The sequence below is a fragment of the Toxotes jaculatrix genome, chromosome 12 (genome assembly GCF_017976425.1).
Source record: "Toxotes jaculatrix isolate fToxJac2 chromosome 12, fToxJac2.pri, whole genome shotgun sequence".
Taxonomy (NCBI): domain Eukaryota; kingdom Metazoa; phylum Chordata; class Actinopteri; family Toxotidae; genus Toxotes; species Toxotes jaculatrix.
Window position 1 is genome coordinate 10,339,136 of NC_054405.1, and position 25,017 is coordinate 10,364,152.

Sequence of the window (25,017 nt, forward strand, 5' to 3'; positions counted from 1 at the left end):
AAAAAGTCAAACATTTTTTTGACCTCAAAATGTCATAAAAAACGTCATAGTATAGTAAGACGTCAAAATCGGCCAAAAAAAGTCACATTTTTTTTTTACCTCAAAATGTCATAAAAAACGTCATAGTATAGTATGCCGTTTTTTTCGGGCAAAAAAAGTCAAAAATTTTTTTGATCTCAAAATGTCATAAAAAACGTCATAGTATAGTAAGGCGTCAAAATCGGCCAAAAAAAATTAAAAAAATTTTTGACCTCAAAATGTCATAAAAAACGTCATAGTATAGTATGGCGTTTTTTTCGGGCAAAAAAAGTCCAAATTTTTTTTGACCTCAAAATGTCATAAAAAACGTCATAGTATAGTAAGGCGTCAAAATTGGCCAAAAAAAGTAAAAAAATTTTTTGACCTCAAAATGTCATAAAAAACGTCATAGTATAGTATGGCGTTTTTTTCGGGCAAAAAAAGTCAAACATTTTTTTGACCTCAAAATGTCATAAAAAACGTCATAGTATAGTATGGCGTTTTTTTCGGGCAAAAAAAGTCACAATTTTTTTTGACCTCAAAATGTCATAAAAAACGTCATAGTATAGTATGGCGTTTTTTTCGGGCAAAAAAAGTCCAAATTTTTTTTGACCTCAAAATGTCATAAAAAACGTCATAGTATAGTATGGCGTTTTTTTCGGGCAAAAAAAGTCCAAATTTTTTTTGACCTCAAAATGTCATAAAAAACGTCATAGTATAGCATGGCGTTTTTTTCGGGCAAAAAAAGTCAAAAATTTTTTTGACCTCAAAATGTCATAAAAAACGTCATAGTATAGTAAGGCGTCAAAATCGGCCAAAAAAAGTTAAAAAATTTTTTGACCTCAAAATGTCATAAAAAACGTCATAGTATAGTATGGCGTTTTTTTCGGGCAAAAAAAGTCAAAATTTTTTTTTACCTCAAAATGTCATAAAAAACGTCATAGTATAGTATGGCGTTTTTTTCGGGCAAAAAAAGTCAAAATTTTTTTTTCACCTCAAAATGTCATAAAAAAGTCATAGTATAGTAAGGCGTCAAAATCGGCCAAAAAAAGTTAAAAAATTTTTCGACCTCAAAATGTCATAAAAAACGTCATAGTATAGTATGGCGTTTTTTTCGGGCAAAAAAAGTCAAAAAATTTTTTGACCTCAAAATGTCATAAAAAACGTCATAGTATAGTAAGACGTCAAAATCGGCCAAAAAAAGTCACATTTTTTTTTTACCTCAAAATGTCATAAAAAACGTCATAGTATAGTAAGGCGTTTTTTTCGGGCAAAAAAAGTCAAAAATTTTTTTGACCTCAAAATGTCATAAAAAACGTCATAGTATAGTATGGCGTTTTTTTTCGGGCAAAAAAAGTCAACTTTTTTTTTACCTCAAAATGTCATAAAAAAACGTCATAGTATAGTATGGCGTTTTTTTCCGGCAAAAAAAGTCCAAATTTTTTTTGACCTAAAAATGTCATAAAAAACGTCATAGTATAGTATGGCGTTTTTTTTTTCGGGCAAAAAAAGTCAAAATTTTTTTTCACCTCAAAATGTCATAAAAAACGTCATAGTATAGTAAGACGTCAAAATCGGCCAAAAAAAGTCACATTTTTTTTTTACCTCAAAATGTCATAAAAAACGTCATAGTATAGTATGCCGTTTTTTTTTTCGGGCAAAAAAAGTCAAAATTTTTTTTCACCTCAAAATGTCATAAAAAACGTCATAGTATAGTAAGACGTCAAAATCGGCCAAAAAAAGTCACATTTTTTTTTGACCTCAAAATGTCATAAAAAACGTCATAGTATAGTATGGCGTTTTTTTCGGGCAAAAAAAGTCAACATTTTTTTTGACCTCAAAATGTCATAAAAAACGTCATAGTATAGTATGGCGTTTTTTTCGGGCAAAAAAAGTCAAAATTTTTTTTCACCTCAAAATGTCATAAAAAACGTCATAGTATAGTAAGGCGTCAAAATCGGCCAAAAAAAGTCAAAAATTTTTTTGACCTCAAAATGTCATAAAAAACGTCATAGTATAGTATGGCGTTTTTTTTCGGGCAAAAAAAGTCAAAAAATTTTTTCACCTCAAAATGTCATAAAAAACGTCATAGTATAGTAAGGCGTCAAAATCGGGCAAAAAAAGTCAAAAATTTTTTTGACCTCAAAATGTCATAAAAAACGTCATAGTATAGTATGGCGTGTTTTTCGGCCAAAAAAAGTCAAATTTTTTTTTACCTCAAAATGTCATAAAAAACGTCATAGTATAGTATGGCGTTTTTTTCGGGCAAAAAAAGTCAAAAAATTTTTTGACCTCAAAATGTCATAAAAAACGTCATAGTATAGTATGGCGTTTTTTTCCGGCAAAAAAAGTCCAAATTTTTTTTCACCTCAAAATGTCATAAAAAACGTCATAGTATAGTATGGCGTTTTTTTTTTCGGGCAAAAAAAGTCAAAATTTTTTTTCACCTCAAAATGTCATAAAAAACGTCATAGTATAGTAAGGCGTCAAAATTGGCCAAAAAAAGTCAAAAAATTTTTTGACCTCAAAATGTCATAAAAAACGTCATAGTATAGTATGACGTTTTTTTCGGGCAAAAAAAGTCAAAAATTTTTTTGACCTCAAAATGTCATAAAAAACGTCATAGTATAGTATGGCGTTTTTTTCGGGCAAAAAAAGTCAAAAAATTTTTTGACCTCAAAATGTCATAAAAAACGTCATAGTATAGTATGGCGTTTTTTTCGGGCAAAAAAACTCAAAATTTTTTTTGACCTCAAAATGTCATAAAAAACGTCATAGTATAGTATGGCGTTTTTTTCAGGCAAAAAAAGTCCAAATTTTTTTTTACCTCAAAATGTCATAAAAAACGTCATAGTATAATATGGCGTTTTTTTCGGGCAAAAAAAAGTCAAAAAATTTTTTGACCTCAAAATGTCATAAAAAACGTCATAGTATAGTAAGACGTCAAAATCGGCCAAAAAAAGTCAAAAATTTTTTTGACCTCAAAATGTCATAAAAAACGTCATAGTATAGTATGGCGTTTTTTTCGGGCAAAAAAAGTCAACATTTTTTTTTGACCTCAAAATGTCATAAAAAACGTCATAGTATAGTATGGCGTTTTTTTCGGCCAAAAAAAGTCAAAATTTTTTTTGACCTCAAAATGTCTTAAAAATCGTCATAGTATAGTAAGGCGTCAAAATCGGCCAAAAAAACTCAAAATTTTTTTTGACCTCAAAATGTCATAAAAAACGTCATAGTATAGTATGGCGTTTTTTTTCGGGCAAAAAAAGTCAACTTTTTTTTTACCTCAAAATGTCATAAAAAAACGTCATAGTATAGTATGGCGTTTTTTTCCGGCAAAAAAAGTCCAAATTTTTTTTGACCTAAAAATGTCATAAAAAACGTCATAGTATAGTATGGCGTTTTTTTTTTTCGGGCAAAAAAAGTCAAAATTTTTTTTCACCTCAAAATGTCATAAAAAACGTCATAGTATAGTATGGCGTTTTTTTCGGGCAAAAAAAGTCAACATTTTTTTTGACCTCAAAATGTCATAAAAAACGTCATAGTATAGTAAGGCGTCAAAATTGGGCAAAAAAAGTCAAAATTTTTTTTCACCTCAAAATGTCATAAAAAACGTCATAGTATAGTAAGGCGTCAAAATCGGCCAAAAAAAGTCAAAAATTTTTTTGACCTCAAAATGTCATAAAAAACGTCATAGTATAGTATGGCGTTTTTTTTTCGGGCAAAAAAAGTCAAAAAATTTTTTCACCTCAAAATGTCATAAAAAACGTCATAGTATAGTAAGGCGTCAAAATTGGCCAAAAAAAGTCAAAAAATTTTTTGACCTCAAAATGTCATAAAAAACGTCATAGTATAGTATGACGTTTTTTTCGGGCAAAAAAAGTCAAAAATTTTTTTGACCTCAAAATGTCATAAAAAACGTCATAGTATAGTATGGCGTTTTTTTCGGGCAAAAAAAGTCAAAAAAATTTTTGACCTCAAAATGTCATAAAAAACGTCATAGTATAGTATGGCGTTTTTTTCGGGAAAAAAAACTCAAAATTTTTTTTGACCTCAAAATGTCATAAAAAACGTCATAGTATAGTATGGCGTTTTTTTCAGGCAAAAAAAGTCCAAATTTTTTTTTACCTCAAAATGTCATAAAAAACGTCATAGTATAATATGGCGTTTTTTTCGGGCAAAAAAAAGTCAAAAAATTTTTTGACCTCAAAATGTCATAAAAAACGTCATAGTATAGTAAGAGGTCAAAATCGGCCAAAAAAAGTCAAAAATTTTTTTGACCTCAAAATGTCATAAAAAACGTCATAGTATAGTATGGCGTTTTTTTCGGGCAAAAAAAGTCAACATTTTTTTTTGACCTCAAAATGTCATAAAAAACGTCATAGTATAGTATGGCGTTTTTTTTCGGCCAAAAAAAGTCAAAATTTTTTTTGACCTCAAAATGTCTTAAAAATCGTCATAGTATAGTAAGGCGTCAAAATCGGCCAAAAAAAGTCAAAATTTTTTTTTACCTCAAAATGTCATAAAAAACGTCATAGTATAGTATGGCGTTTTTTTCGGGCAAAAAAAGTCAAAAAATTTTTTGACCTCAAAATGTCATAAAAAACGTCATAGTATAGTATGGCGTTTTTTTCGGGCAAAAAAAGTCAACATTTTTTTTTACCTCAAAATGTCATAAAAAACGTCATAGTATAGTATGGCGTTTTTTTCGGGCAAAAAAACTCAAAATTTTTTTTGACCTCAAAATGTCATAAAAAACGTCATAGTATAGTATGGCGTTTTTTTCGGGCAAAAAAAGTCAACATTTTTTTTGACCTCAAAATGTCATAAAAAACGTCATAGTATAGTATGGCGTTTTTTTCGGGCAAAAAAAGTCAAAAATTTTTTTGACCTCAAAATGTCATAAAAAACGTCATAGTATAGTATGGCGTTTTTTTCGGGCAAAAAAAGTCAAACATTTTTTTGACCTCAAAATGTCATAAAAAACGTCATAGTATAGTATGGCGTTTTTTTCGGGTAAAAAAAATCAAAAAAATTTTTGACCTCAAAATGTCATAAAAAACGTCATAGTATAGTATGGCGTTTTTTTCGGGCAAAAAAAGTCAAAAAATTTTTTGACCTCAAAATGTCATAAAAAACGTCATAGTATAGTATGCCGTTTCTTTTCGGGCAAAAAAAGTCACAATTTTTTTTTACCTCAAAATGTCATAAAAAACGTCATAGTATAGTATGGCGTTTTTTTCGGGCAAAAAAAGTCACAATTTTTTTTGACCTCAAAATGTCATAAAAAACGTCATAGTATAGTATGGCGTTTTTTTCGGGCAAAAAAAGTCAAAAATTTTTTTGACCTCAAAATGTCATAAAAAACGTCATAGTATAGTATGGCGTTTTTTTCGGGCAAAAAAAGTCACAATTTTTTTTGACCTCAAAATGTCATAAAAAACGTCATAGTATATTATGGCGTTTTTTTCGGGCAAAAAAAGTCAAATTTTTTTTTGACCTCAAAATGTCATAAAAAACGTCATAGTATAGTATGGCGTTTTTTTCCGGCAAAAAAAGTCAAATTTTTTTTTGACCTCAAAATGTCATAAAAAACGTCATAGTATAGTATGGCGTTTTTTTTTCGGGCAAAAAAAGTCAAAAAAATTTTTGACCTCAAAATGTCATAAAAAACGTCATAGTATAGTATGGCGTTTTTTTCAGGCAAAAAAAGTCAACATTTTTTTTTACCTCAAAATGTCATAAAAAACGTCATAGTATAGTATGGCGTTTTTTTCGGGCAAAAAAAGTCCAAATTTTTTTTGACCTCAAAATGTCATAAAAAACGTCATAGTATAGTATGGCGTTTTTTTCGGGCAAAAAAAGTCAAAATTTTTTTGACCTCAAAATGTCATAAAAAACGTCATAGTATAGTAAGGCGTCAAAATCGACCAAAAAAAGTCAAATTTTTTTTTGACCTCAAAATGTCATAAAAAACGTCATAGTATAGTATGGCGTTTTTTTTCCGGCAAAAAAAGTCAAAATTTTTTTTCCCCTCAAAATGTCATAAAAAACGTCATAGTATAGTAAGGCGTCAAAATTGGCCAAAAAAAGTCAAAAAATGTTTTGACCTCAAAATGTCATAAAAAACGTCATAGTATAGTATGCCGTTTTTTTCGGGCAAAAAAAGTCACAATTTTTTTTGACCTCAAAATGTCATAAAAAACGTCATAGTATAGTATGGCGTTTTTTTCGGGCAAAAAAAGTCAAAAATTTTTTTGACCTCAAAATGTCATAAAAAACGTCATAGTATAGTATGGCGTTTTTTTCGGGTAAAAAAAGTCACAATTTTTTTTGACCTCAAAATGTCATAAAAAACGTCATAGTATAATATGGCGTTTTTTTCGGGCAAAAAAAGTCAAAAATTTTTTTGACCTCAAAATGTCATAAAAAACGTCAGTATAGTATGGCACTTTTTTCCGGCAAAAAAAGTCAAAAAATTTTTTGACCTCAAAATGTCATAAAAAACGTCATAGTATAGTAAGACGTCAAAATCGGCCAAAAAAAGTCAAAATTTTTTTTGACCTCAAAATGTCATAAAAAACGTCATAGTATAGTATGGTGTTTTTTTTCGGGCAAAAAAAGTCAAAAAATTTTTTGACCTCAAAATGTCATAAAAAACGTCATAGTATAGTATGGCGTTTTTTTCGGGCAAAAAAAGTCAACTTTTTTTTTTACCTCAAAATGTCATAAAAAACGTCATAGTATAGTATGGCGTTTTTTTCCGGCAAAAAAAGTCCAAATTTTTTTTGACCTCAAAATGTCATAAAAAACGTCATAGTATAGTATGGCGTTTTTTTCGGGCAAAAAAACTCAAAATTTTTTTTGACCTCAAAATGTCATAAAAAACGTCATAGTATAGTATGGCGTTTTTTTCGGGCAAAAAAAGTCAACATTTTTTTTGACCTCAAAATGTCATAAAAAACGTCATAGTATAGTATGGCGTTTTTTTCGGGCAAAAAAACTCAAAATTTTTTTTGACCTCAAAATGTCATAAAGAACGTCATAGTATAGTATGGCGTTTTTTTCGGGTAAAAAAAATCTAAAAAATTTTTGACCTCAAAATGTCATAAAAAACGTCATAGTATAGTATAGCGTTTTTTTCGGGCAAAAAAAGTCAAAAAATTTTTTGACCTCAAAATGTCATAAAAAACGTCATAGTATAGTATGCCGTTTTTTTTCGGGCAAAAAAAGTCACAATTTTTTTTGACCTCAAAATGTCATAAAAAACGTCATAGTATAGTATGGCGTTTTTTTCCGGCAAAAAAAGTCAAAATTTTTTTTCCCCTCAAAATGTCATAAAAAACGTCATAGTATAATATGGCGTTTTTTTCGGGCAAAAAAAGTCAAAATTTTTTTCGACCTCAAAATGTCATAAAAAACGTCATAGTATAGTATGGCGTTTTTTTTCCGGCAAAAAAAGTCAAAAATTTTTTTGACCTCAAAATGTCATAAAAAACGTCATAGTATAGTATGGCGTTTTTTTCGGGCAAAAAAAGTCAAAATTTTTTTGACCTCAAAATGTCATAAAAAACGTCATAGTATAGTAAGGCGTCAAAATCGACCAAAAAAAGTCAAATTTTTTTTTGACCTCAAAATGTCATAAAAAACGTCATAGTATAGTATGGCGTTTTTTTCGGGCAAAAAAAGTCAAAATTTTTTTTGACCTCAAAATGTCATAAAAAACGTCATAGTATAGTATGGCGTTTTTTTCCGGCAAAAAAAGTCAAAATTTTTTTTCCCCTCAAAATGTCATAAAAAACGTCATAGTATAGTAAGGCGTCAAAATTGGCCAAAAAAAGTCAAAAAATGTTTTGACCTCAAAATGTCATAAAAAACGTCATAGTATAGTATTGCATTTTTTTCGGCCAAAAAAAGTCAAATTTTTTTATGACCTCAAAATGTCATAAAAAACGTCATAGCATAGTAAGACGTCAAAATCGGCCAAAAAAAAGTCAAATTTTTTTTTGACCTCAAAATGTCATAAAAAACGTCATAGTATAGTATGGCGTTTTTTTCGGGCAAAAAAAGTCAACATTTTTTTTGACCTCAAAATGTCATAAAAAACGTCATAGTATAGTATGGCGTTTTTTTCGGGCAAAAAAAGTCAAAAAATTTTTTGACCTCAAAATGTCATAAAGAACGTCGTAGTATAGTATGGCGTTTTTTTCGGGCAAAAAAAGTCAAAAATTTTTTTGACCTCAAAATGTCATAAATAACGTCGTAGTATAGTATGGCGTTTTTTTCGGGCAAAAAAAGTCAACATTTTTTTTTACCTCAAAATGTCATAAAAAACATCGTAGTATAAGTATGGCGTTTTTTTCAGGCAAAAAAAGTCCAAATTTTTTTTGACCTCAAAATGTCATAAAAAACGTCATAGTATAATATGGCGTTTTTTTTGGGCAAAAAAAGTCAAAATTTTTTTTGACCTCAAAATGTCATAAAAAACGTCATAGTATAGTATGGCGTTTTTTTCCGGCAAAAAAAGTCAAAAATTTTTTTGACCTCAAAATGTCATAAAAAACGTCATAGTATAGTATGGCGTTTTTTTCGGGCAAAAAAAGTCAAAATTTTTTTGACCTCAAAATGTCATAAAAAACGTCATAGTATAGTAAGGCGTCAAAATCGACCAAAAAAAGTCAAATTTTTTTTTGACCTCAAAATGTCATAAAAAACGTCATAGTATAGTATGGCGTTTTTTTCGGGCAAAAAAAGTCAAAATTTTTTTTGACCTCAAAATGTCATAAAAAACGTCATAGTATAGTATGGCGTTTTTTTCCGGCAAAAAAAGTCAAAATTTTTTTTCCCCTCAAAATGTCATAAAAAACGTCATAGTATAGTAAGGCGTCAAAATTGGCCAAAAAAAGTCAAAAAATGTTTTGACCTCAAAATGTCATAAAAAACGTCATAGTATAGTATTGCATTTTTTTCGGCCAAAAAAAGTCAAATTTTTTTTTGACCTCAAAATGTCATAAAAAACGTCATAGTATAGTATGGCGTTTTTTTCGGGCAAAAAAAGTCAACATTTTTTTTGACCTCAAAATGTCATAAAAAACATCATAGTATAGTATGGCGTTTTTTTCAGGCAAAAAAAGTCCAAATTTTTTTTCCCCTCAAAATGTCATAAAAAACGTCATAGTATAATATGGCGTTTTTTTCGGGCAAGAAAAGTCAAAAATTTTTTTGACCTCAAAATGTCATAAAAAACGTCATAGTATAGTAAGACGTCAAAATCGGCCAAAAAAAGTCAAATTTTTTTTTGACCTCAAAATGTCATAAAAAACGTCATAGTATAGTATGGCGTTTTTTTCGGGCAAAAAAAGTCAACATTTTTTTTGACCTCAAAATGTCATAAAAAACGTCATAGTATAGTATGGCGTTTTTTTCGGGCAAAAAAAGTCAAAAAAATTTTTGACCTCAGAATGTCATAAAGAACGTCGTAGTATAGTATGGCGTTTTTTTCGGGCAAAAAAAGTCAAAAATTTTTTTGACCTCAAAATGTCATAAATAACGTCGTAGTATAGTATGGCGTTTTTTTCGGCCAAAAAAAGTCAAAATTTTTTTTGACCTCAAAATGTCTTAAAAATTGTCATAGTATAGTAAGGCGTCAAAATCGGCCAAAAAAAGTCACATTTTTTTTTGACCTCAAAATGTCATAAAAAACGTCATAGTATAGTATGGCGTTTTTTTCGGGCAAAAAAAGTCAACATTTTTTTTGACCTCAAAATGTCATAAAAAACATCATAGTATAGTATGGCGTTTTTTTCAGGCAAAAAAAGTCCAAATTTTTTTTGACCTCAAAATGTCATAAAAAACGTCATAGTATAATATGGCGTTTTTTTCGGGCAAAAAAAGTCAAAAATTTTTTTGACCTCAAAATGTCATAAAAAACGTCATAGTATAGTAAGACGTCAAAATCGGCCAAAAAAAGTCAAATTTTTTTTTGACCTCAAAATGTCATAAAAAACGTCATAGTATAGTATGGCGTTTTTTTCGGGCAAAAAAAGTCAACATTTTTTTTGACCTCAAAATGTCATAAAAAACGTCATAGTATAGTATGGCGTTTTTTTCGGGCAAAAAAAGTCAAAAAATTTTTTGACCTCAAAATGTCATAAAGAACGTCGTAGTATAGTATGGCGTTTTTTTCGGGCAAAAAAAGTCAACATTTTTTTTTACCTCAAAATGTCATAAAAAACATCATAGTATAGTATGGCGTTTTTTTCAGGCAAAAAAAGTCCAAATTTTTTTTGACCTCAAAATGTCATAAAAAACGTCATAGTATAATATGGCGTTTTTTTCGGGCAAAAAAAGTCAAAAATTTTTTTGACCTCAAAATGTCATAAAAAACGTCATAGTATAGTATGGCGTTTTTTTCCGGTAAAAAAAGTCAAAAATTTTTTTGACCTCAAAATGTCTTAAAAAACGTCATAGTATATAGTATGGCGTTTTTTTTTGGGCAAAAAAAGTAAAAAAATTTTTTGACCTCAAAATGTCATAAAAAACGTCATAGTATAGTATGGCGTTTTTTTCGGGCAAAAAAAGTCAACATTTTTTTTTACCTCAAAATGTCATAAAAAACGTCATAGTGTAGTATGGCGTTTTTTTCCGCCAAAAAAAGTCAAAATTTTTTTTGACCTCAAAATGTCATAAAAAACGTCATAGTATAGTAAGGCGTCAAAATCGGCCAAAAAAAGTCAAATTTTTTTTATACTTCAAAATGTCATAAAAAACGTCATAGTATAGTATGGCGTTTTTTTCGGGCAAAAAAAGTCCAAATTTTTTTTGACCTCAAAATGTCATAAAAAAGGTCATAGTATAGTATGGCGTTTTTTTCGGGCAAAAAAAGTCAACATTTTTTTTGACCTCAAAATGTCATAAAAAACGTCATAGTATAGTATGGCGTTTTTTTCCGGCAAAAAAAGTCAAAAATTTTTTTGACCTCAAAATGCCATAAAAAACGTCATAGTATAGTAAGGCGTCAAAATCGGGCAAAAAAAGTCAAAAATTTTTTTGACCTCAAAATGTCATAAAAAACGTCATAGTATAGTATGGCGTTTTTTTCGGGCAAAAAAAGTCAACATTTTTTTTGACCTCAAAATGTCATAAAAAACGTCATAGTATAGTATGGCGTTTTTTTCGGGCAAAAAAAGTCAAAAATTTTTTTGACCTCAAAATGTCATAAAAAACGTCATAGTATAGTATGGCGTTTTTTTCCGGCAAAAAAAGTCCAAATTTTTTTTGACCTCAAAATGTCATAAAAAACGTCATAGTATAGTAAGGCGTCCAAATCGTTCAAAAAAAGTCCACATTTTTTTTCAAAATCGGTCTGGATGATAAGTGGGAAGAACCCAAAATCCTCATTTTCACAAATCGGAGGGCGAGTTTGCAGTGGTGCTCTGCCCACATCGTGTAACGTAGAGAAAAGCTTTTGATCACTTTTGGACAATAGTGTCTTAAGAGCAACATGACAAGATTTCAGCTCCAGCTTCAGCGATGCTTCCTCTAGGAGGAGTTCATTAATGAAAAAAATGAACCACAGCCATTAGGTGGCCTTGTGACGATATCATCATATTAGCATATCAATCTGTTCAGAATCACATGCTCATCATGCCTGATTTTTTTCATCCACATTGGATGAAGTATGTGTGAGATACAGCCACAAATACCTTTCCTGTGTGTTGGCAAAGGGTCATTTTCGTGGCAGCGCCACGGGCAGACCGTGAAACCCACATCAAAACATTTTATAACTTTTTGTCCCTAATGGCTTCTGTGCAATCTGACCAAAATTCAGCACAATCGGACAATTCCCCTAGGAAGAGTTCGTCAAAGTACGGCGAGTGCAAAAGGCAAAATCGTGCAGTCTTTCCAAATTGGCCGACTTCTAGTGCATTGTGGAATTTTTCTCCAAGAGACTTTTTTTCTCGTCTCAACGTGATGCATCTGTGTACCGATTTTCAAGTCCGTAGGTTATAGTAAATGAGCCAATGTACAGTCAGTTTGAACAGGATCTGCAACACAGTTGTTAACACTTTGCAATGAGTGTTTTCAATCCAAATCAACATCAGACAGCAGGAATAACAAAATGAAAACAACACACACAAATCACTGAATTCTTCATGAAAATTTGACATTTTAATGGAAACTAAAATTGTGAACACTGGAGTCTTCTTTTTTTCTTTTGACTATTACATTGTTTGGAATTTGAGGGTTATTATCATGCTTTAAAAAAAGAACATTGTAATGTGACACTTATGTTAAATTCAAAACAAAAAATTAAATAATCAGACTGCTCACTTAAAAAGTCAACCTGTAAGACAACTGAGAAAGAAATGCTATTGCCTCTTATTTTAGGGGGGCAAGAGGTGTAAAAGTGATAAACGGAGGAGTGGACAAAAAAAAGCACAACAGCCATTTGAGATGACAAAGAAAACAAAATAATGACTTAGCACAACATATCACCTCTCTCTAAAGTCACGTTGCCCAAGTTTGCTTCCCCTGTGTGGAATCAGAAACACTGTACCTCTCAGGTGTCATCACATAAAACAACAACAACAACAACAACAACAAAAAGCCCCCTAAATTAAAACATTTCCACAAGAGGCAATGACATGTTTAAAGGAGGGACAGTTTTTAAGTTGAGCACAAACACTAAGTCCAGCATTTCCCATTACAGACGACAGATTACTGGATGAAGAAGCAGCACTTTCGGTATTTGTTTTATCTTATAAGATTTCTCCTCTCTCACACTGTATAATAACACGCTCAAAGTGACATTCAGCTGCTACAGTAGTGACTTCTCTTCGCTAAAAACTAACCAGCACGATGTCAGGAAGCTGGTCATGACATTATCATCATCAGCGTCTCCCGTCTGTGCGTTTGCCATTCACTAGCTGAATATCTGAGTAGTGTACCTTTGGCGAAAGCAGATTCAGAGTTGTTGAACTGCACGTTAATACCTCACTCCCCATCGCAACATGATCAACAACACCACAAACAAAAATATATTAAGAGGAACTCTGGGATGCAGTGTATTTCAATGCTCATCACTCCATCACAACTATTTGAAGAAATGCGTTAAAGTAATTTGTATAAAATCTGCTGGAAAAAGAGTAACTTCAAATACATTAACATTGGTGCTATTGGGGGAAAAAATAGGTCTACATCAGCCTTAATCAATAACTAAATCATCTACAACTCATCAAAAATGAGACATCTTGATTTTCTGTATCATTTATTCCTTTTAGTCTCATCCTATTTGTGCATCTATGGATAAATTAGGTTATAACTCAAAAATAAAATGTTTTTAAAACATATGTTAAAACATTAATTTGTTAAATCAGTTCAAATTAATTATGTGCTACTTCAGACATGAACTTGACAATGGACTGGCATGAGTTATACACCAGCGAGCGGCGGTCATCTGCCCCATTCAAACTGATTTTGGCTTTAGGTCACACAGTTCCGAACACAAGCCATGAAAATTTCAAAACCTACAAAACACATAAAATGCTCATTGCTTTCATCTGTGTCAATGTCACTTAAAAGAAGAAATTAGGATTAGCTGTGAGAAAACTTAAACAGCATTGCAAATGTTACAAAAAAAAAGAAGAATAAGAAGAAGAAAAAAAAATGGCACGGATATACGCTGGAAGCAGATTTTAAACAATCAAAATTGCTGTAAAAGTATATTTTTTCCACACAGGCACCTGAACATGAAACAATGGAAGGGTTGGGGGAGAGGATTTCAAAATATATGAGGAACTTGCATATAATAGGAAGAACTCGCTATGCACACACCCACAAAACAATGAGGCCAAAACTCGCCACTTACAACCTGGAAGCCTGCTTCAGCATCTTTGAGGTGATTGCACGTCCTGAGGGGGTGGAAGTATAAAACTCCACATGATCAGGCTTTTCTCTTTTATCAACACATCAACAGTCAGTCACTTGACCCCCTCCCTCTCTCCCCATCACTGATTAAACATCTACTCAGCTTCAAGAACCTGTTTTTTTTTTTTTTTTTTTTGGTTTGCAAGGCTACAATGCTGATCTTTAGAAATGCATATTCAACATAGCCTTTTTGCTGTTTTAAGTGCTTGAAAAAGAGGACCCTTGGGGTGGGAGGATTGGAGATTCTCTGATTTCCCTGTGCCAGGACCATCCTCTCAAAAAAAAGACAAAAAATATTTTAAAAAGAAAAGATATTCATTGTAAGACTACAGTAACATCACATACTACTTGTTTTGATCACCCTGTTTTACATTTAGAAGCCTACTGATGCATCATTGTCCACTGATAATGCTTTCAGCCTGAACAATTTTGGCATTAACTGTATGGTAACCTGATTGTATCATTTTGTCTATGGATTATGGGCAATCAGAAAAAATTAAATTGCGAGTTTTGTGTAACTTTATGCCAGATTAAATGTCAATTTCCACAAGCACAGAAAAACATAAAAGTCTAAATGCTAATGGGCAATATCTCCTCAAATACCCTTTCTTCCTCGTCAACCAGATCCGACACAACTGTTCTTATTCAGAGGGCAGCATCTGATCATACACTCATCCATCATACACAATACAGTGGAAGCCAAAACAAAGCATTTTAAATACCAGAGAGCTGACTGTGATCAGACATGGAAGTTAAATGTCAACTTGTAAAAAAAAAAAAAAGTAACGATTTTCCCCCTGCACACAGGTACAGGCTGCAGTGCTGCCTAATCAGGACACAGTGGAAAGAGAAGTGTACTTGAAAGCTTATTCCCAGATTGTAGCTTCCCCATAAAAACACCACTGATGTTCAGCAATAATCAAAATAATCAAGAGGTGCTTAACTATGATCACATGAGGAAGAAAATGAACCGTCAAAGATTGCAAGATTACGGTCTAGTACACATTGGAAACAGCGCATGGAGCAATGTGCTTATGTTTTTTTTCCTTTTTCTTTTTTCCTTTTTTTAAACAGGGAAATAAACATTTTAGAGCCTAAAATGATCAATGACAGCACCTTGCATGCCACCAGAGTTGTCCTCAAAAGCAATTATTTGGTGTTTTGTCACAACTTCATTTGAGACTCTATATAGCAGGACTCCAATTCAATGTTTCCAATTTTGAGAACATTACATGACAGGGGCCATTTGGCAAAAAACAATATTGAACATAGTCATGGCTTTATCAACACTACCTGAGTTACATTTAATAATTCTGTATTTATCAACTTTTTTTTCTGAAAAGTAACAGCCCAAAGCCATTCTTTCAAGGAGTATTTCTTGTCAGTACATATAGATCTCTCTAATAATTAAAAGATAAAAGCAATTAGTTTACATAAAGTGCTATTAATCCACACATTAACCAAATCATATCTTCTAGAGCAAAGAAACCTGGACAGTTCCTTTGTTATGCTGAATAAACCAATCCTGATTTGGAGATGGTGATGAAAGTGATGTTACAGCTGGCCAGTTAGCAGTTAGCAAATTTTGGGCTCCTTAGACTTAATTAGATCTTTCAACATGAGCTCTTTTGAAAAATATAAAAAAATAATAAAATAAAATAAAGATCACTTGTGCAATAAACTGAAAATGCACCTTAAACACTTTGAACAAATAAAGGAACTGCAGGCCACACCAGAACTGATGATTGTGTAGCTCCATATAACCCATTTCACACGTTGTATGGATCACATGGTGTTATTGCACACTAGTTTGCAAAGGTTATCCACAGTAAAACATAATAGTACAACTCATCTTCACATTTCAACACAGTTTGAAAAAGTGGCTAGTCGGGGAACCTAGATTAGTATTGCAATTGTTGTCGTGTTACTGTAATCTTTGTGTGGCGATGAACAGTGACCTCTGACTCATACATTTCCACCAGTAAACATGCAAGAAATACAATGCCATAAGACCGAAAAGTAAAGACAAAATGCTGAGTCAGAAAAAAAAAAGTCCAAAGTCATTAAAATGCAACATGTTCCTTTGACATGAAGAGTAGAATTAGACAGAAATGCAGGCAAAATAATATGTACGGACATCCTGAGTCTTTCTGCTGAAGAAAACAGCACAAAACGCAGAAGACCTTATTGGAAGAAATGTCTCTTACTTTACAGTTTGTTACTCAGTTTATTCCTAAAGTGAGAATTCATATATCAGCAGGTATATGAATCTGAATTTAAGAACAGTCTGCACTGACCTGATGACAGAAATGTGTGAAAACCTTAATGATTAAAAGGTATCGCTTTTAACGGAGACCTGATTTAAAAAAAAGAAAAAACCGTTAGCAAAACCTGCAATAAACAATGAAATGAAGGGGCAAGACTTTCCTTCAAATTGGGCACTTCTGTACCTGTGCTCTGGGATCATACTGCAGTGCAGATAATACTCATGTTAGGTCAGACGAAACGATCTAAAAGAAAAAGCAAGTATTTAATTTCAGGGCTCTGATTTCCCATAAAGGATTTAAGACAATGTTCTCCCTTCCTGGATGGGGCCTCACCTATGAGCTTCCACTTAACTTACAGTTTAACAGGACTCCGAAGATCCTTATTCCACAACTTCAAGGCATTCTTTGCAAAGTGTGTTCTCCTTTTCGTTCACGATGAATTCAAGCTTGCACACAGATGTGTATGTATAACGTCTAACATATCTACAATGAACTCATTTGAATGCGTGAATAAAGAAAATGACTGAGGCATCCCACAGTCAGACTGACGGCTGCCACAGTTCAACAGGATAAAGGCTTTAGGGAGGCGCAGTCCTAGACACCTTCCTTTGCTGAACTCCCAAACATCATCTTTAAAGAGCCATGAGACAAACAGCTTAAAGTTGCAAGTGTCCATTCATCAAGTTGGAGAGGCACCAATCAGCTCCTTTAACGTCCCTCCAGAGCATGTGAGTGTGTGTGTGTGTGTGTGTGTGTGTGTCTGTGTGTGTTTGTCTGATGCCCCCAAAGAAGTCTGTTATTCCACCCGAGATTCCAAGGAAAATCTGTCATGCTAAACTATCAATGTTTTCACAGTTGTCACTTTATCTATCCAACAGGATTTATGATTTCCATGGTAGATAACTGCAGCACCCAGAAGAGAAGAAGGTAAGTACTGTAGACCATCTACCTCACTGATCAGGTCCATCCTTGGTTTCATCATAAACCACTACTCTTTTTGGATCTACAGTAGAGAGGAGAGAGAAGAGGCAAAAGTTTTAGTTGCTAAATATGATCTCATTCTTTCTGACATTAGGAAAATGTAATGATTTAAAACACAATTTTGCCACTTTTAGGATATATTTTTTTGGCAAACGTTTTAGTTCAATACCTCTGGTAGAACACCAACACTAGTATCAAAATATTCAAACACAACAACAAAACTCAGGCCTAGTTTTAATGCAAGATTTCGTTTCGAATTCATGTTTGTGTTGATATCAACAGACAGTCTGGAGGACCATCCACCAGCCATACGTCACTGTCACCAACTTCAGCAGTGTCTCTGACAGTGATCACCTCGGGCTGCTAATAAAATAAATGTGTCCTTTTGTTTTTCACGGATTTACTGCACTTTACAGCTGTATTTTGTGAACATGCATTTGTGCAAGTCCTTAGACCGTTGGATCTTTCTAATCAGGTTACCAATGTGCATGAATACTTTAATTAATTAACTTTTATCAAGTTATAAGAGTTTTGTAAGAAAAAGAGGTTTAACTTACCTTGTTTTTGCAAGTTGAAAACGGATTCCATTTCTGTTGAAGGAAAACAAAATGCATATTATTTCAGCATATGCATTAATTGGTCACGAACAATATTTTCAGAAAATCAAATAATGATCTTCACAAAAAATATAGACAAAAAACCATAGATGAACATTATTTCTTAATATATTCTTTCACACAATAAATACTCTGAGTTGTGATAGTGGTTAAGGTTATAATCCTTAAGATTTTCATTAAACTAAACCCTGTTTTTATACTGTTGTCAATGTACTTACATTCTGTATTTACCTCTCTATATCTTATTTGTCATTGTCCACTGTTCCCGCACTGGATTCAAATTGCCCTCACATGCATAAGGGATTCACAGGAAATGATGCAGCTTGTAATCCAGCATTACGGTTTGCAATTTTATCTCATCAATATCAGCCTCACTCTTTGCGTTTCATTCTCCAACAGTCAAATCAGAGCTGTATTAAGTTAGTGCTAATGCAAACCTAATGCTTCAAATTAAAAGCATTCCACTGCAGAAACTTAGCTATTTGCTTAGCTTATTTGTGAAGCACTCACAAAAGACGCAATATATTTGTCACCGAGGTTAGCACTAATACACAATCGTTTGTGCGTCATATTAGGCTTGGGGGGTGGCGAGGGATTGGGTGTTCCTGGGCAATGTGAAATTTTCTTTGTTTTATGTTGATTAACAGTGATTTCCCAACAAGAATCAATGAACATGTCTTTTTTTTTTTTTTTTTTTACATTTTTTGTGAGTGAATCATTTTTATTTTTTGCAGGGCAACAATGAAACCAGGGGAAGCAGCCACTGTTAAATGTTAGAAGAAGAGTTGCATGCAACAGGCTACACACCTCCAACTTCTCAGAGAGTTAACCATCTCCTGCTGTCTTGTGGAAAACCACTCATGCCTTGCTCAGCATGAAATCAGACTGCAGTTGCTATTATTGACTGACCTCTTTAATAACATTATAGTTTGTTTGGTTGCACTGTAAACAGGTAAATGATTGGCTCTTCTTTTGTATTTCTGACAAATTTGCTGCTCATGTAGTGTTACCACCAATAACCACAGGTGTCACCAGATGAATGAAATCTTAAGGATTACAACTTTAATGGTTAGACAAATGAATCTGATAGAGTACACAGTTAAAGTTACCTTTAGTGTGATAAGTGACAGCAGCTTTAACATCAAAGGACCCCCAGCAACACCTTCTGCCAATGTCTTTAGAGTGGGCCTGTTCTTTAGATGAGCCAAACAGCAAAGTGGTTAGCTGGCCCTGTGCAGGCTTAGCACCGTTGTCTTTACTGGGGGCCGACAAAGCAGAACCTGCATCCTTGGCCTCAGCTTTTGTCTTTTCCTGGCCACATGGCTGCAGCTTGTTCTCCTCCTCACTCATCACACAAGCAGGAGAACAAGCATTAGACACATTGCAAGGGGCACAAGTCCTTTTCTCATTGTCTTGAGCCAAAGTGCCAGGCTCTAAAAATGATGGGCTAACATCAAAGCAAGGCTGGGCAGCCTTGGCTGAAACAGCCTGACACTCGCTTTGAGGTGTGACCACAGTAGTCTTGTCCTCTGCAGGCACCGGCCCACTTCCTCCTTCTGGCCCCAAGTTGGGCTCATTGATGAAAGAAAGCCCCCACTGATTCTGGAAGATGTCTCCCAAGGCTTTCTGATTTGTCTGAGCAGCCGGTGGGTCAAGGTGACGAGCACTAGGGAGCACAGGTTGCATATTTAAAGGGTAAATTAAAAGCTCATATGCTTCTCCATCTACAGGACTGGTTGTAGAGCTACAGTTACTTTCCAAAGGAGATGCTACATTCTCGCCACTTGGGATAGATGGGGCTGGTGGAATACTACTAGCAGCAGGAGCAAAGAAGGTACCCACTGATGGGCAGCCGTTTCCATTTCCAGAAACAGGACCATTAGTAAAGCTAGCTGAGGTGATAGTTTTCATAGCAGACATAGGGACCTGTGACAGTCTAACAGGAGGAGGCAGTGCCTCTCCTCCACCTTGAGCTACTTTGTTGAGGTTCTCTTTTACTTTACTTGCATAACTGATCTTGGGAACAATTTTAGCACTGCTATTGTCCACAGGAAATACTGGAGGGGGTTTGAATAAAGTCCAGGAGTCCTCTTTTGAAGGTGAGGAAAGCTTGGCTTTATGCCTTTCCTCACTCTTTTTACCAAAGGTGCCAGCTGTTTTGCTATCAGAGCTTTTCCTCTGAGATTCACCCACTGAAGACTCTGACACAACAGCCCGTCTAGCTGCTGACTGAGCTTCTACTTTATAAGTGGCTCTAAAGCCATCAAGTCTTGAAGTCACTCCCTTCTCAGCTGTCTCAGGATTAAAAGGCCCAGGCTCCTGTGTAGTGTTGTCCTGCTGCATGTCTTTCTCCTTGTCTCTTATCACATTATCAGTGTTCTTGGCGTTGTTACATCTGGCCTTGCGTTTCTTCGGAGTAGTATATCCACCTTCAGAACCGCTTCCATCATTGTCCTTGCTAGAATAGCCATTTGTAATTAAGCCACAGTGTACAACACCATTTTGAAGCAAAACAGAGTCTTTCTTATCCAAAGGTTGGCTCTCATGATGATTCAAATCCAGCGCCTTTTCCTTGTCATTTTTAAGGTCCATATTCTTCTTATGGTCCAATACTTTGCTGCTCACTTTTGGAACAGACGTGTACAGCTTTTGCGTTGACTTCTGCTTCACATTTGTATTACTTATGTGTCTGTTACCATTGCTGCTGGGGGGATGTGACATACCAACAGTATGAGACAGATGTGTATTCTTCTCCCCCTCCTCGTCACTGATGTTTACTTTTTTATTGCCTGAAAGGGGAAACAAAATCAGTTTATACTGAAATGACAGAACATATTAATCATTCTTTTAAAACTACCTTGCAGAACCTTCTGCAACTTTTAGAAATTTTACAAAAAGGTTGTGTCCATTCTTTGACCTTTCCCACTTATAGAAAATAAAATGTATTGGCGGGGGGGCGCGTTACATTACAAGATTTGGAGTGCTCTTCCCAATGTTTGGTAAAACATTTAAAACGCAATGATGAGCAATACAGGGCCACATAATCACAAAACTCTTATTTGATCTGCTGTTTCCTCTGCAAACCAGAAATATGCAGCATGAGTTAATTTAGGACATAAGAAAAAATATATATCACAACAGTCAGTGTTATTAAGAAAGCTATCAAATGTAAGTTAATATTGTTGTCCAGCAACTTTTATACCCAGAGGTGGGGCAATGACAGGCTAAGTATCAGACAAGAGAATACAACATTTGTGCATTTGACAGTTTATACTTTTGGTGTTGCTTGAAAATACACCTCTTAACTCATCCTAAGATGATCTGGGTGCTTGCTGTGTTTAACAACCTTTTGAAATGTGACGTATTTTATAACTGTCAACTGCATACTGGGCTGGTAGTTGATCAGCTTTCTAGAAAACATCTGATATGACATCAAAGAGCAGTTGTTGCCAGGTGCAAAGAGAGGGCTCACAGCAGCATTTATAAATACATTTAGACTGACAGTGAACCATAAATAGGTCCATGTATTGCACAGAGCCCTGGGAACTGCTGTGTCAACGTGGGATTTCCCATTCAGTGTTGCTGCCCCTCCTGCTTGTGGGCCACAGCACACACAAGCCTCTGCACACAGCCTCACTTCACTTTAGTACACAGACGTAGCTTCTCGCTAACTGGCAAGCAAACATGTTATCACAGCTGCGAGCAAAAACAAGGTCGATGGTTTTAGTATGTGCTCAGCTGCAGTAAACCACAGCTTTATCATGTGGGCATAATAAAGCTGATGCGTGGCCTCTCGCTGACTGGCCAACATGCAACAGGCCTGTCAGAGATGGCTAGCGTTAGCTAATGTCATTTAACCAGTGGCTCGTTTGGCATTAACATGCCCTGGCACCAATAGCTGGTTATGACAGAAGATAGCCACCCTACACCAGCAACCCACGTATGTAAAATACGCCCACTACGTGCCAGTACGACAAAAGTATCGTGGTTTGACAAGTATTATTAACTAGCCAGTTGATAATAGCACTAGCTAGCACTAATATTCTAACATGGCCGACAGGAAATGGCAGCGCAGAACATTCCAGTGGAGCCGGCTCGTTTTCCTAAACTGGACACAGGCATGCTGAAATGAATAAGAGAAGGCTTTAACTACTGATGAAGATGATTCGCTGTGTGCACACAACAGGCAATCCGTTCAAACACGCGTTCACCCCGTGGGATTCTCTGAAATGATTTAGTAGCGTTTGCAAAAGAAAAATGGGTGGTGAAGCCGGCGCACAAGGTCAATCCCCGATATGTCAAACCACCACCAGCGACAACTGTCACGCAACGTCAGCTAGCCAAGTAGCTAACTTGACGGTTGGTTTCTCCTCCGACAGTGGTCAACTATCGGCTTAGCCAGCCAACTAATCGCCTGTTGTAACGTTTCATAAATTATTCCGGCCAACAGCTTATAGTTTGAATTAACAGCTAGCGAGCAGGCTAAGCCTTCAATCACGATGGTGTTCACATTAGTTAGCACATGCTAGTCGGCTCGTTGACATTAGCTGACTAAGGCTAGCAAAGCGTTAGCTAACTTTTCCGGATGGCCCAACCTGTTTTCTTCGTCTGCGTTTCCTGATGCTGGCGCTGGAAGTGGCTCTGATCATTTTTTAGACAAGTTGTATGTTGAATAGAGCTTCTGTCCTCTCCCTGGAGATGATATTGCCTGTCTTGAGCCCGATCTTTGGGCTGTTCCTCCATTGAAGTGTAGAATGTCGGACTTGCTCAGCCAGTATGTTAGCTCAGTAGAGAACAGTCCAATCACTACCAGTGTAAAACGGAAGCTATTTGAAGCCTCTGTAAACGTCAGCAGCAAACGTCTAAAAATGGCACTGTTTTGGGTGGTCACCGCACTAAATTCAGGTCCAGGATTTGTGCTTAGACATGCAGGGGATGTTTTGCAGGACTTTTCACTTCTTGGCAGATGTTTTTATTTCACATTTCACACCAATATAACGGCAAAGCAGTATGTCAAAAAAAATCTTTTCAGGGTGGGCAGTAACGGGGTGGGGTTCGTGTATGAACTAAAATCATATGACCGGAGGCTCTGCCACGTCTCCAGCCGGTGGACACACTTTGGTGGAGGGTCCCGGGGAGATCAACCCCACTCCCAAAATGGAAAGGCAATTTAATGCAAATTCAGTGCGTCTGTCCTCATACACTCCTAGTATTTTACCAAATGTAATAAAAAGGTTAGAGAAAGGGGAAAAAAAGAAATGTTTCTGTTTGTCTTTATTTGCATATGTGCCAACATGTGCTAAAATAAATACTAACATCAGTAAATATGTGCAAATAAGTAAGCAATGTGCAATATGCATAATACATTTTAAGCATACTTAAACTTGCAAATATTCCGGTGTATATTTTATATCTAACTTGCTTGCTTTAGTTTTATATCGTATCACAAATTCTGCCTTACACAAATTAAAACACCCAGGGTTCTGTTCCACTCTAAACTCAGATCCTCTTCTGCCTGCATCCAAAAACATGGAGAGTGTGACTTGGAGAGTATCCCGTCATCACAAAACATGGAGGATGAAATTTATCTAATGTGTATTTATCAAAGATTTTAGCCCTTAGCCTCAGTAAGTGTTTGGATGGAGCGGTGGGCAGAGTAATTTTCTATCCTATCCTAAGTGAGTGAGATCATCATTTAATGTGTTGATCTGGATTAATTGCTTGTGTTTAACAAATCAGGCAAAAAGTAAATGCATACGAGTAACTAACTCACTTTGTGTGATAGCCGCAGTGTAGACTGAAATTTTCAGAGCATGTAGCAATTCAAAGCCTCTCTTAAGAATGAAGACAATTTATTTATTGCGCATTTAAATCTCATGTAATTAACTAGTCATTTTTTAGGGAAAAGGGTGGCTTGTTTGCCAGTTAATATCACACACCATAAATGCAAATACCAAATGAAAATTTAATTTAGTAATTCTACTTGTAACAGTCAGTTCCAAAGAACATGAGATCCTCACCCAAAGTATGACTGAGTATATAATCTATGTGGGCAAATGTGGCATAGTGCAACACTGATTATATAAAATAACCAACATCTCCCTCTTGTGGCAAGAGATAGTCTTTTGATTGTTGAGCCAAAATGCAGTGAAAGCTGAGAAATTAATTTTGCTCTCACAACAAATGTGTTGTATAGATGTAACAAACATTCTTATCCTCTTGAGTTTCTGCCACTGTCTGTGATATGGGCCAGGTTCTGGTTAGCTCATTCCAGTTGTATGATTGAGGAAGACAACCTTAAGGCATCAGAACAAATGATTAAGATAAATATGTATTTAGCTTTTTTCAAGATATTACATGAGACAATTTCTTTCACTTCAACAACTATAGAAATCTCACAGTTCCTAAAGAAAAACAAAACAAAACAAACGTCCCTTTACTGCTGTTTAGAAAAGGCGCCCAGTGCTGATGTATGCTGCAATGCTCCTCCTCCTGCATGTGCCAGCTACAATTTAAATGAAATATTAATATGACAGTTTCATTTTATGACAAGATTTATTTTTAAAATGAGCCTAGGTTCACAGAGATGGATCTAGTCTCCAGGCATGTGCACACTCAAGCAATATGTTAAAAAGCCATGTACTGTGGGGTTCTGAGCCTCAGTCATGGGAACAGCTCAACAGACAGTTATTGCTGTGGCATTTTGCACATTTACCACATGAAAGTAGAATGAGGACTGAGAATAACCTTGACTGAGAAAAGCATTAGAGGGAAGACAAACCAGTAAAAACTAGCTTAGTGTGTTTAGATGCTTCTGGTCACAGAGAAAGACATAGTTTGAAATTTTAGATATCACAGCTGATGGTTAAGTGTGCAAATTAAGTGAAATCCTTGGGTTTGGATCCTGGCATGCTCTATTACGTATCAGGTTTAAAATGAACAGATCTTTTGAAAAACTGTCATCATACATAAAAAAAGGTTTCACTATAGTGCTTCCAGTATTAAAGCATTTCTTTATTTAATACTGACCAAAGACCAGAGTTTCACAGAGATATTTGTTTCTTATAAAAATAATACCCAGAGCACCGGTTTGTAACTTAGTTGGTCTTTGTTAAACACCAGTGTGACACCCACAGTACAGGCTTGAGAAGAATTTAGTGAAGTAATATGTTTTGATCACTGCTCTTCTGCAGCCTAATAAGCCT

The 25,017-nt window shown here is 34.6% G+C and overlaps 1 protein-coding gene across 1 annotated transcript; it reads right to left on the reverse strand.

Moving 5' to 3' along the window:
• Positions 1–12,163: 12,163 nt before the first annotated feature.
• On the reverse strand, positions 12,164–22,604 carry nufip2 (nuclear FMR1 interacting protein 2). Its single transcript, XM_041051035.1, has 4 exons — positions 22,408–22,604; positions 18,922–20,601; positions 17,753–17,785; positions 12,164–17,217 (listed from the first exon to the last, which is right to left on the reverse strand). The coding sequence occupies exons 1-4, from the start codon at positions 22,553–22,555 to the stop codon at positions 17,165–17,167; spliced, it is 1,914 nt and encodes a 637-aa protein (XP_040906969.1). The 5' UTR covers positions 22,556–22,604; the 3' UTR covers positions 12,164–17,164.
• Between the last annotated feature and the right edge of the window lie 2,413 nt (positions 22,605–25,017).